This window comes from Pundamilia nyererei, unplaced genomic scaffold (assembly GCF_000239375.1).
Source record: "Pundamilia nyererei isolate P.nyererei 1_Seehausen unplaced genomic scaffold, PunNye1.0 scaffold00022, whole genome shotgun sequence".
NCBI lineage: Eukaryota > Metazoa > Chordata > Actinopteri > Cichliformes > Cichlidae > Pundamilia > Pundamilia nyererei.
Window position 1 is genome coordinate 4,420,100 of NW_005187423.1, and position 11,874 is coordinate 4,431,973.

Here is an 11,874-nt window from a genome sequence, read left to right on the forward strand (position 1 = left end):
TGAAACTTTAAAATATTCCCTCCTCTGATTGACATACCTGGATTTCTCTTTTGTTTGTTCCACCTGCGGTTGATGAAAATGCCACAAACTATCATGCAGATGATTAAGACCACCAGCACTGCAGGGATAATGATAATGATGGGGTCCAGGCCTGATGATTCAGTTTCATCCATGGAGTTTTCATCTATTGATGTGGCAACTGTGGAAGGAAGACAGCAGTTTAATCATTCGTTTCACCCAGGCCTCATAACGGTCTTAAAATTTGTTCACTGGCATAAAAATATGCAAAGAGGGGATTTTCACAGGAATTAAAACCATGGGGCATTACTGACATTACATTCAATTCAGCCCAGTGACTACTACAGTTGCACAGGTGATAATTAATGCAATCATTACTCATGTGGTAAAAGAAGCAGTCAGTTATACATACCACTACCGGAGGCACTGCCTTCTGCATGAACCCCGAGTAGAAACAACCAGAAATTGTGAGATGGTTTCATCCAAAATGAAAAGGGAGCAAAAACAGAACAAATGATGATAAAAAACAAAGCAAAGCATCATTCACATGTAATGATGGGGGGAAAATGATTTCATGTAAAATAAAAGCTGCTGTGGACCCACCGTACAGAGTCCCATTTGAACTGGTCTGATTGATGACTATACTGGTGTCAGTAACAACTGGGAACAACAGAAAGAGCAGATGTGTTCATACTCCTGGACAAAAGTATGTAGATATCCAAAAAGTGTGGTTGCTAAGCATCTAAATTGAAAACCAAATACAAAAAAGATGCTGTAGTAACATCATAACAGTTTTTTTTATTGTAATATGAAAGAAACAGAGCAACAAAGAAAAACCTAATATCGTAAAGCTAAAAATATCCAATATCCAGATTACTGCTTAAGTAAAACCAACACAATTACCCCAATACGAGGCCCGCTTTCATTTTTAGCAACAAAACGTAAGTAAAATTTCTCTCTTTGCAGAAACCCGAGGATGTGTTAAAAAAAAATAGTGTTATTGTTGTCGTCGCTAGAGTTGAACTAGGGTTCAGGCATCGTTCAAAGGGTCACAAGATAAATGCGAGGCGACTGCGGGGAGAGGAAAGAAGAAGAACGAGGTTCCATACCATTTCCTGAAGCTGTCTTTTATGATGTGACACATTCACTTGGAGGTTTGTGATGATTTTAAGTTTATATTGGGCAGGAAATTAAAAAAAAAATTGTTCCACAAGCTCACGTACAAAATTAACATTGATGAAGTCCAAAGATGCTTAAATTCTTATTAATTTTAGTTAATGTGTAGGCAACACCTGCACAAGTAACTGAAAAGCACTCTCAAAGTAAAAACAAATATATTTAAATTAGGCAGACTCCCAGAGAAAATACATTTATCAGAGCTAAAACCATAAACAGCAGAAATAAATTTAAAAAAAGAAACCAAATGAAAAGAAAAAGAATACAATTCTGTGTTAATATGAAAAGCATAAGCACCTCTCCTTCCTCCTTTACAGTCACTGAATGATTCATGTCATGCTTTCGATTAGTGTTGTACATTCTGAAATGATTCAGAGTATTTGAGGGCAGGGACGCTAATACTCTGAAATTTTGTTTGAATCGCTGGCTGCATGGGTCATGAGACATTAAAGCGTGTTGTGTTGTCTCTTTCGTGGGAAACGCTGATCTAAAAATTAGTCACTACAGCTTTAAAATAAGTACAGGAAAGTAAAAGCTACTTTAATACACCTTAGTGGCAGAAAAATTGTATTGATAAGTAGAGGCACGCATGAGTCTCTGAGTGAACATCGCAGAAAAAACAAAACACTTGTAACACATTAGAGGAAAAAGTCATAAATACTCGCGATTTTTAAAAGAAATCATATTTTGCAGACGTTCTCCACAGTGTTGGAGACTCTGGGATTTTCCCTCATTCAGCGAGGTGGGCACCTGACGTTTGGTGGTGAAGTCATGCTCACTGTTGGATGTTTATCCAAGAGAACGTGTTGAAGTGGGTGACAGCGTCTGCAGAACTGCAGCTGAGTGGGATGATTAATACTGAAACACCGTCACATGGTGGGATTTCTTTCCCCTCTTTGCAAGTTCAGACTTGTAAATGCTTAATTTACAGCCCAGCCCACAGGCTCAGTGCAGACCTGAGGAGAAGTGATTCTTTAAGGATCTGGAGGAGAGGGGAGGGCTCTCCTCATTTTTGTCCAAAATTTCAGTGTAAGTGCACTCAGGAACTCCAGTACGACAGAAAAAAAGATTAAAATCCACACCAATGTATATAAATACATTGGTGTTAAGTTCTGCTGTAAACTGATGCATCAAATAAATGCTTAAAAGACACATAAATTGAAGTAAATTTTAATTATATTATTATAAGATATTGTTTCAATAAAGGGAATTCAAGGCAAAGGTTATACATATATGCGTGCAGGTTACTCTCTATGGTGATCTTATGAGCAAGTATCTCTTTTTTAACTTCAGGCCTTCAGTTAGAGATATCAAGATATCAAGATTGAGACAAACTAAGACATCTGTTTCTCAGAGCACTGAGACAACTGACAGAAAAAACATGTCCACATACTTTTGCAGCATATTATTTACACCTCACCTGTGGTTACTGTGTCATTCCCTGACCCGCTTTGTTCCATTTCTTCTTGGCCAAACCCTGTATTTGGACACAGCTCGTTACTTTGTGTTGGGCAGCTGTTATGTCATTGAAATTGGACGGCGAACACTTGAAAGTAAAGCATCTGCAGCATTTCATAGCAAAAGTGAAACACACCTGGGGCTGAAGACTGTTACTTCTGCTTGACTTCATTGGCAACATTGTGAAAAACAGCGAACCTGAGTCAGATCGCACAGGAACTCAGCACTTCCGTCTAGTTTAGTCCAAATGATTGCAAAAAAAATCAAAACTGTTGCAAAACCGAGGACTAGGAGGTGATGATGTTGAGCAACTGGTTTAAAGCAAGTTTGCCACTCAGTAAAAAACAATAATGTTGTGTTGAAACTGTCCTTTTCAGAGTGTACTAACTGTAGACTGTGACGCCTGTAAAAGGCAGCTTTGGCTGACCTTGTTAAAGACTTATAAAACTATAAAGACAGGTAACTGATTTCTACACATGGCGCTCATCTCACAGTCAAACCTGTGACTCTTCTAGCCCTATACTGTCAATTTCTGCTTGTTACATTTTAACTATAGGAGAAGTTTTTTTGATTTTGAAAGCGTGAGCAATAGGAGCCTTTGATTTTCAGTCAAAAAGACGTTCTCAGAGTGCCCCAAAAGAAAAACTGAAGCGCACAAACGGCAAAAGCGGGGAGGAGGCAGGAAAGCGGAGAGCACTGCTTTGTTTGAATTCACTGAGTAAAGAAACTAATGTCCCCGGTCCTACCTGTCCCAGGCAGCACAGTGGTCAGCAGCAGCAGCAGGAGCAGGGGGACCTTCACCCTCGGGGTGCTCATGTTACCAATCCAAGAGACAGACATAGTGCCATTGTGCGCCCGCTTCCTTCTGTACTGTCACAGCATCGCACTTCCTGATATGACTTAACGTTAAATAGAAGAAGAAGAAAAACGATTCTCTGTCTCACTCGCACACCCTCAGACGCTCTGAGATGTGATGCAATCAGCTGTGTGCTTGTAGCCACACGCCTCATGGCATTCTTTGTGGTTAGGTATGCAGCTCAACAGAGTGAAGGGGGAAGCTGAACAAACTTTAAGGAAGGAAAAAAGGAAGAAAAAAAAAAACAGGTGGCGTGAGCTCTGCCAAGAGAAGAAAGCTGTCACCGAGCTACCGCATTAAATGATCCAAGTGTGAAACTGCTGCGTGTCTGCTGTGTCCACTATAGCTGGAGCTTGAGCCACTGTTTGTGGTGAAACACTGATCATGAACCTCAGGGTCATGCTGCCTTGGTTATCAGTCAGCTGCTGTGGGTTCTTGGCCTACTTTAAAAAGACCACAGTTTCTCTTCTCATCGTTAGAAATGCGACGGTGATGTGTTTCAACATGACGGCCGGGCTTTGCGATTTCCATCAGCTTTATCTGTTCAGATCACCTCAAGAGTCACGTGGGGATAAAATGTATACCACAGAATTACTGTTCGATTCCCATGAAAAGAAGAAGAATGAGACTCTGTTAGCACAAACAAGAATAAATGAAATGATAGAAAATGAATATCTAATTGAATATAAATGGACATAGAGAAGTTGGGCTGCATGTTTTGAGCGTTCTGATATAAATGTTCAGTAAAATTTTCACAATTATGGTTTGACATGATATGAAGTTAGCACAGGTTTTGTATTTGAGCCTGACTGAAGAAAAGTAAATGTCTTATCAGATTTTACAGCCACGAGTCAAGAATCAAACCCCCGCAAACCTCATGGTGCTGCTGAGAAGGCTTCATCCTTATGGGGACAAGAAAGTCTGCATTGCACCCACTTGCTGCCCAATACACACAACAGTGCATACACCCACCACATCACCACCTAGTAGAGTTTTCAGCATTGAATTGGGGAAATGGGTTGTGTTTTGGGGTTAAAATAGACGTGCTCAACCGTGTGAGCCTCGTGTTTGAGACTGTTTGGCCCAAAAACCTTGAAGACCAACAGGTGTAGCTGTGGCTAAAAACCATCAGTGTCTTCAATAAATAAGTCTTTTTAAAATTGCTTACAAAACAAAAAGCATCTGTCAATTTCATCAGTGGTCGCTAAAAAATATTTTTCATGTATCATTTTAGCCAGCCAGAAGGCTCAATCGGGCCCCTGCATAGAACTTTTGCAGAAGTCTTCTTCTTCGTCTTACTTATTTCTTAATAAAATACAAAACCAGAACTGTTTGGGTAATATGGTGGTGCAGTTGTTAGTGCTGTTGCCTCACAGCAACAAAGAGTTCAACTGGGACCATTCTGGGCAAATTTCCCTGTTTTTTTTTTTGTGGTTTCCCTCTGGGTACGCTGGCATCCTCCCAAGTCCAAGGACAGGCAGTTAGTGGTGTTGGGTTAACTGGTGATTCTAAATTGTCAGTGTGAATTGTTGTCTGTCTCTCTGTGTTAGCCCTGCATCAGATCAGTGATCTGTCCATGGTGTACCCGCTTTGGACCCTATGGTAGAGAGGCAGAGAATGAATGGAAATGTGCAGGAAAATTATTTTTATATCTCAGGAGGTTGTTTGAAAAACCTACCTTCAGCTGGTTTCTTGCCTCCGCAGCAGGTAGCTTTGCATGTTTGATGTGGCAGAGTTTGACCCTTCCTGACACAACACAAAAGATACAGGTGGTTTGAATCAACAAGAAGCAAAATGCTGATGTTTCACACCCCTGATTTAAGACTTTACCAGAAGCAGTGCTTAAAAGGCGTGCATTAATGTGTTTAACAGTGAGCGTTTTTCCTTGTTTTGTTTTTGCTCTTCAGGCCAAACCTATTTCTCATTAAATGCTTATTATTATTATTATTATTATTATTATTATTATTATTATTATTATTATTAATAATAAATCAGTACTAAAAATTTTGGAAGCTTTTCATTCTTGCAGATATAGACAGCTCTATTATCTGCAGTTCTGGGTTATCCAGTCTTGCGCTGTGATTTTTAAAAAAAATCCAAGCATGCTTTTACAGCATTGGCAGTGAGTTTGGGATCATTGTCATACTCAAAAACAACACTTTGGCCACCTAGATGCTTTTCAGATGGCATTGTATGATAGATAAAAAAAATCTGACTGCTCTTGGCTGTAGATACTCACTGTTGTACCTCTCTTCTGACCTCCTCCATACATACTGACGACAATTTGAACCAAAAAATCCCACGTTAATTCACAACTGATTTCAATCCAGTTCTTGTGTAATCTGGAATACCTCAGCCTCTCTGCCTGATTCCCTTCTTAAGAATCTTGTTTTGACTGCTATACACTTCACTGAGATCATTTCTGATGAGTTACCATTGAACAACAGGTCAACTGTTTCAGGTCAGATAGATTTTTTTAGATGAAGATGACTTTCAGACACTGCTTATCTGCTGTGGGGGTTTTAGGCATGCTACTTGAAAATAGTCAGGTACAACTGGACTGAAAATGAGTGAAAAGGCAGCCAGTGTCAAAATAAAGACCTTCAGAAAGCCTGGAGAACTAATGCTCAAGAACACTTTAAAAATGACAAGAAAGTTTGGCTACTTGGAAATAAAATATATACAGATATTAGGGTTGGCACAAGATCTTTGCACAGTACCTCAAATGGTACAAAAACAGGAAAACTTATGATCTCTATTTGTTTCACACAATCAATACAAGGACTTTACTGAGAATAGCCCGCAAGCGTCTGGCACTGAGCAAACTGAAGCTAAATAATGTTTCTGCTGAAGAATCGTTGTTTTGTGATCCTTTTCTGTGAGAAAGGAGCCATCGTGTTCACATGTGTCTAATCATCCGTGACTGGCGTCTCTTCCACAGAAACGTTTACGTATACCATGAGTCATACCATCAGTGCCACTCTGTTTTTCACTTCAGTATTTCTGTTTCTGTTAATAATTCTATTTCACTATTTTAGAGAAATAAGATTGCATGTGTTGTTACTTTTTCTAAAAGAAAAATCTCTGGTGGAGACTGAATGTGTTTTGTAACGTCTATAAGCAATCTGTGGTTCCACCCAAGAGTCCATTTGACTTCAAAATATTTCACAATAGGCCACATAAGCAGAAAAACAAAACTCCACCTCAGGGATCTACAACAGAGACAGCTGCGTCCATAATTTGTTGGACAAACGTTTTTGTAGTTTTGCCTCTGGGGCGAGTTGAGACCAGTTAGGTTTGCCTGAAAAGATCAGATATGATGATGGGGAACAAGACTCTGTGTGCCTGCAATGCATTCATTTTCAAAATCTATTTCAGTCCATAGGTTTTTGGATAAACTAGCAGCAATGAATCAGACTGGAGGATCTTTCCTGCGATCAGCTCCATCTCTGTTTCAGGAGCAAGCTCCATTGATGGTCACTCCCATTATCCCGGTGGAAGCTCACCTCCTCACTCAGCCAGGAACTGATGGCCAGGTGAGACAGCCAGAGGTGGTGGCAGGTGTTTACTGATAAAGGTGCTTAAAACTGTCAGATACTTCAGGTCAGATGAAAGAAAAATTGTTTTTCTGCTGCCACCTTCCTTGTATTTTACCTTTGTATAACTGTGGTGTGAAGCTTTGCTGATCAGTAAACTTAATCTCTGCCTGTAATTATAATTCCAAAAATAAGTGAGGAGCGCAAAGTGAAGCTATGTATAAATGTAGTTTTATGCACATGTTCTCCTCCCACTGATCACTTTGTGTTGTTCATGCAATCTTCTTTGAATCTGGTGAAGATTAAATTACCAAAGTTTGAATTTGTCCACACGTACATGTTTCTGTGGCGCTCATCATTATTAGCCTCTGAAGTGCTGGACTAAGTGTCAGTATCATGGGGTTTTAACCTTCTCCCTCCCTCCACAGAAGCTACTGTATCAGTGGCCTGTAAATGTGATCCCCAAAGCACCACCAGACACTGTTCTTGCTCCTCCACCCACCAGGTCCACTCCAAGGTAAGTTTGCTGTGCTGCTTTTTCTCACCGTCCTGCAGGTTTCTCACAGTGTTGACATGTGCTCTTACTCTGTGTTTTATCCCTGTAGAAAACGACCGCGTCAATCCCATCAGGATGACGGACGCCCTTCTATTAAGAAGCCACCAAATGCCTTCATGGTCTATCTGAAAGAGCAGAGGCCAAAGATGGTGGCTGAATTGAACATGAGTGGGAGTGCAGCTGTGAATGCAGTTGTGGGAGCGAGAGTAAGTGTGTAACTAACTCTACATACATTTATGGATCTGTTCGTGTTTTGTGCTCGTGTTTATGCATGTGTACCAGCTGTCCTGTAGTAATGTGTAGTAACAGTGTAGCTGTGCATTTGTATATGCTGACAGTGTGTTCCTGTGCTCTTCTGTCCACAGTGGAAGTTGCTCTCAAAAGATGAGCAGGCGAAATATTTCGATCGGGCAGAGACAGAAAGATGGCGTCACACAAACGAGCATCCACAGCGGTCCACCAAAGACAACTACGTATGTCCAAAGTGCCAGCATTCATACATGTGCCTGTGACTGCACTGAATGATGAAACATTCACATCGGAGAGTTTGTATCAGCTCGTGAAAATTCTAATGTGTTTGTTTTTAGGGCAAAAAGAGGAAGAGAGTCAGAAATCGGAGCTGTACCACCGGTGAGAGACTATTTCTGGGAATCGTGGCGTTTCCTTCGATACATCCGACCTATCCTTCAAATTCGGGGAAATGAAAGAGCGTTTGTCGGCCGCATTTGGAGCAGCCTTCGAATTGGGACAGCCTTCAGCACCTGGCTGTGACATAATCGGCCTTCAATTGCAGCCTTCGAAGGTAGTAGCCCCTGAATTGGGGCATAGTTAAAGATAGCCTTCCTGAAAAAAATCATTAGTGTGTTTAACAAAGGCTTGAACTTGTGACACAGCATCACATAAACTCATCACCTTTTGTCAAAGTAACAGTTGCTGACTGGCTAAGGAAGCAGGCAGGGAGAAGAATCTGTATCCCTCCATGAGAGAGAGGAAGGGATCACAGCTGGTGAGTTTCTATTGTCGCACAAAAGGACATTTTATTGACACCTGTTCTTTGCGGTTAACCAACATCCAGCAGTCATAGTAGGGATAACGGCAGGCAAAATTAATCAAGCATCCCTACATAGACTTCTGCTCAGCGCTAAATTCACCTCTCAGATAGTTTCCCATTCACTTCGAGCACTCATAGATTCCAAAGACAAACACATTTTGGGGCTCAAACCAAAGCCATCAAGCTCAATATTCCTTTGGGGGAGCTGCCAGAAACACTTCACTTATCCACATTAGTATCTACATTCCAGATATCACCCATCCTACAGAAGTGGTAGCTCTCATTATCAGCCAACCACTCCAAACATATTAAGATGCATCTCTTTGAAACCCCTGGTATTAGGACACCCTTGATTAAGCAACCACAATCCTCACGTGGAACAAAAGCTCTTCTTCTGGTTCAAGCAACGATTGCTGTGACTATTTAAGTCACAGCAATCGTTGTCGGTCCTGCGTGCTGCACAACAACATTCAATATTTAGTATTTACTGTTAGCTAGATTAATGCGATGGTGCTGTGTTTATTATGTCGCCCTCGTTTTTGCTTTTTCTCTCAACAGGTGATCTGGGAGATTTGTTTCCTTTTTAAGTGTCCTTTCTCACTGTCCCCCTTCATCTTTCTTTCTCTCTTTCCTATCCCCCAGCCATGTCTGTAACAACTGAAAATAAAATGAAATAAATAATAACAACAAAGGTTGATCAAATGGACCAAAAAAGCAAGGCCGTGATGATCCACTTGGCAAAGTAAATCCGTTGGGCATCTTTGTTGGCTTTCAGACATCAGTTCTAACAGCTACAACAACAACAGACAGGTCCCTTTGCTGTTGCACTGATATTTCGAGGTTTGAACAACATTACTGTTAAAAATAAATACCCATTACATCTGTTTTTCTCTGTTTGTTATTTTGTTTTTCTTTTTTGTTTTTTTTTTAAGTGGATTTATGCAATACTTGTAATCTTGTTCATATCAGTCAAGGAGATGGATAGAAAACAACATTCAAAACCCAACTTGCTCATTTTGAATACTTAGTCATGCCATTCTGACGCACCAACAACTCTGATATTGGTAAATGACATCATCTGAGACTTTCTGAACTAGTTTGTGTTTACCTTTCTTGAAAAGATCTGGATCTTTTCCAGGAACCTCTCTGAGAGTCAGTCTGTCATTCGTCAGGTTTTCCATCACTTACTGGAGAACAAATTGTATGTGAAAAGTGAGAAGTTTAAATTTTAATCCTTACTCTATCTTGTCCCTTGGCTGTGTCGTCAAATGATCAAATTAGCACAGACCCCAGCCAGAGTCCAGGGAGTTATGGACTTGCCCTGAACCAGCTACCAGAAAACATTTTCAGTGTTTCCTTGGCCTTGCCAATTTCTACCGTAAGCTCATCCGTAAACACAATAAGATTGTACTGCCACTAATGTCAGGGCTCAGTTGCCAGCAATGAGAAAACGGACTTGGCAGAGAAACTGTGGCTCAAGAGTTGGCTGACTGGGGCACTGAAACTGAGCGAAAAAGAGTCAAGGTGGTTCTGAGAAGTGCGAGCAAAGTCCAGGTGAAATGTCTAAAGTCTTACCTATTTGCAGGTGGAGTGAGCTGGAGGGGAAGGTCTTGGTTGGAGTGGTTGTGGTCTTGGTGGGTCCAGTGAGGATTGATCCTGAGGTTCCAAGCAGTGAAAGGGGGGCAGGCAGGTGTGGATGGATATCATTCAGTGAGATATTACTGGCTTTGATGGAGCAGAAGTGACCAGCATCCAGGTTGGAGAAATTATGGTAAGATGGAGAGAGTATGTCCATAAACTGACAGAGAAGACAAGAGAAGGTACTATGGCACTATGATTAACACAGGATACAAGTAGCTGCAAACTAACATAGGTTAGCAGACATTCTGGCAAGGGTTAGTTGTAAGCGCTGGTCTTAAGTACTGCCGGTCTAATCAGCTCCAGCTGGAAGCCCTGGGAGGAGTGATGATGACCCAGAGGAGCAGCGCCAGGCACTACGGAAAAACACTAACTCACCCAGACCAAGCAGGAAACCACTCTCACCTCTCCAAAGTTTCCAATCAGCTGGCATGAATCTGCTCAGAAGGCTTTCAAGAGACTTAAGGAACTGTTTTATCACATCTCTGTGTGTGTTATAAATCTGCAAGCGTAGGAGATATTAATGGTTGAAAAGTCTTGACGTCTTGCTCAAATCACTGAATTTACACACAAGTCATCAGTTTCACATCACTCAGCTTTTAAATTGGCTGTTTCTTTACACCCGACTTTTGCAATACTTCTCCCACAGCAGATCTGTGCAGCAGTTTGTACTTGTGTGGAGAGAGTAGTCTATAATTGAGAGCTCATTAACCCAAGTCAGACTCAATGCTCAGCAAGTACCAACAGGTGTCTTACTCTTAATGGAGTATTATCCTAGTATATTATTATTTTATATAAGTAAATGAATTCTCCCGTCACTACTGACAGAGAAAAAAGACTGTGGCAGAAAGGCATCCCACCTTATTAACTGTGACTAGGCTTGGGAGACAGAGCTATTCATACATGGTTAGTCTGCTTACTCACATTTCATAAATGCTTTAGTGTGATAAAACTTACATCGACCGTATTTTTCGATTCTATAAAAATACACGAATGCAGATGCAAAATTACAAAAACAAACACACACAAAAAGTATAACTGTCCAAAAACTTATGGGCCTGCCTGTAGCTCCAAAATGAGTGCATTTCAGGCAGACGGAGGCTCGCTCCTCTCCTCATATCCAATCTTTTCAATGAAGCCTGCAGTGCAGGGGGAGTCCGACTGGTCTCAACTGGTCCCACTATTGCCGCTGCATTCATTCAGCACCTGTGTGGACATGAATGTTGATATTATAATTTCCTCTTCTCTACAGTTTCACGTTAGATGCTTATTCCTGAGTCAAGGAGTAGCACCTAAATCTTGCCAAACACAGATATAGATCAAATCACGGTACACTTGTTTTCTCAACAATAAACGCAATATCAGTATCGGAGAGAAGCAGATCCAAACGTCTGGGTTTTACTTAAAAAATGGATAAGAAGGAGAATAAAGCACCATCCCTTTATCATTTTAATTTTATTCATGGAGTGATTACTTTGTGTAATTTAGCTACAGAATTTGTAATGTATCCATGTTTATTGTGCAGTCTGTTTCAGTGTTTACATTTCTTTAATTATAAAAACATGAAGAGGAAAAATTCATTAAT

The 11,874-nt window shown here is 40.7% G+C and overlaps 1 protein-coding gene across 2 annotated transcripts in view; it reads right to left on the reverse strand.

Moving 5' to 3' along the window:
* Positions 1-3,669, reverse strand: part of tmem154 (transmembrane protein 154) — an 8,501-nt gene extending 4,832 nt beyond the window's left edge. Inside the window, exons 1-6 of one of the 2 annotated variants that reach the window (XM_005726984.2) lie at positions 3,399-3,669; positions 2,789-2,885; positions 2,615-2,671; positions 622-678; positions 431-451; positions 38-199 (exon numbers count right to left, since the gene is read on the reverse strand). In XM_005726984.2, coding sequence (XP_005727041.1) covers positions 38-199; positions 431-451; positions 622-678; positions 2,615-2,654 — 280 coding nt within the window. In that variant the 5' untranslated portion in view covers positions 2,655-2,671; positions 2,789-2,885; positions 3,399-3,669. The remainder of the gene's footprint in view (positions 1-37; positions 200-430; positions 452-621; positions 679-2,614; positions 2,672-2,788; positions 2,886-3,398) is intronic. The other variant, XM_005726983.2, reaches the window with a different exon arrangement.
* Positions 3,670-11,874: the final 8,205 nt, after the last annotated feature.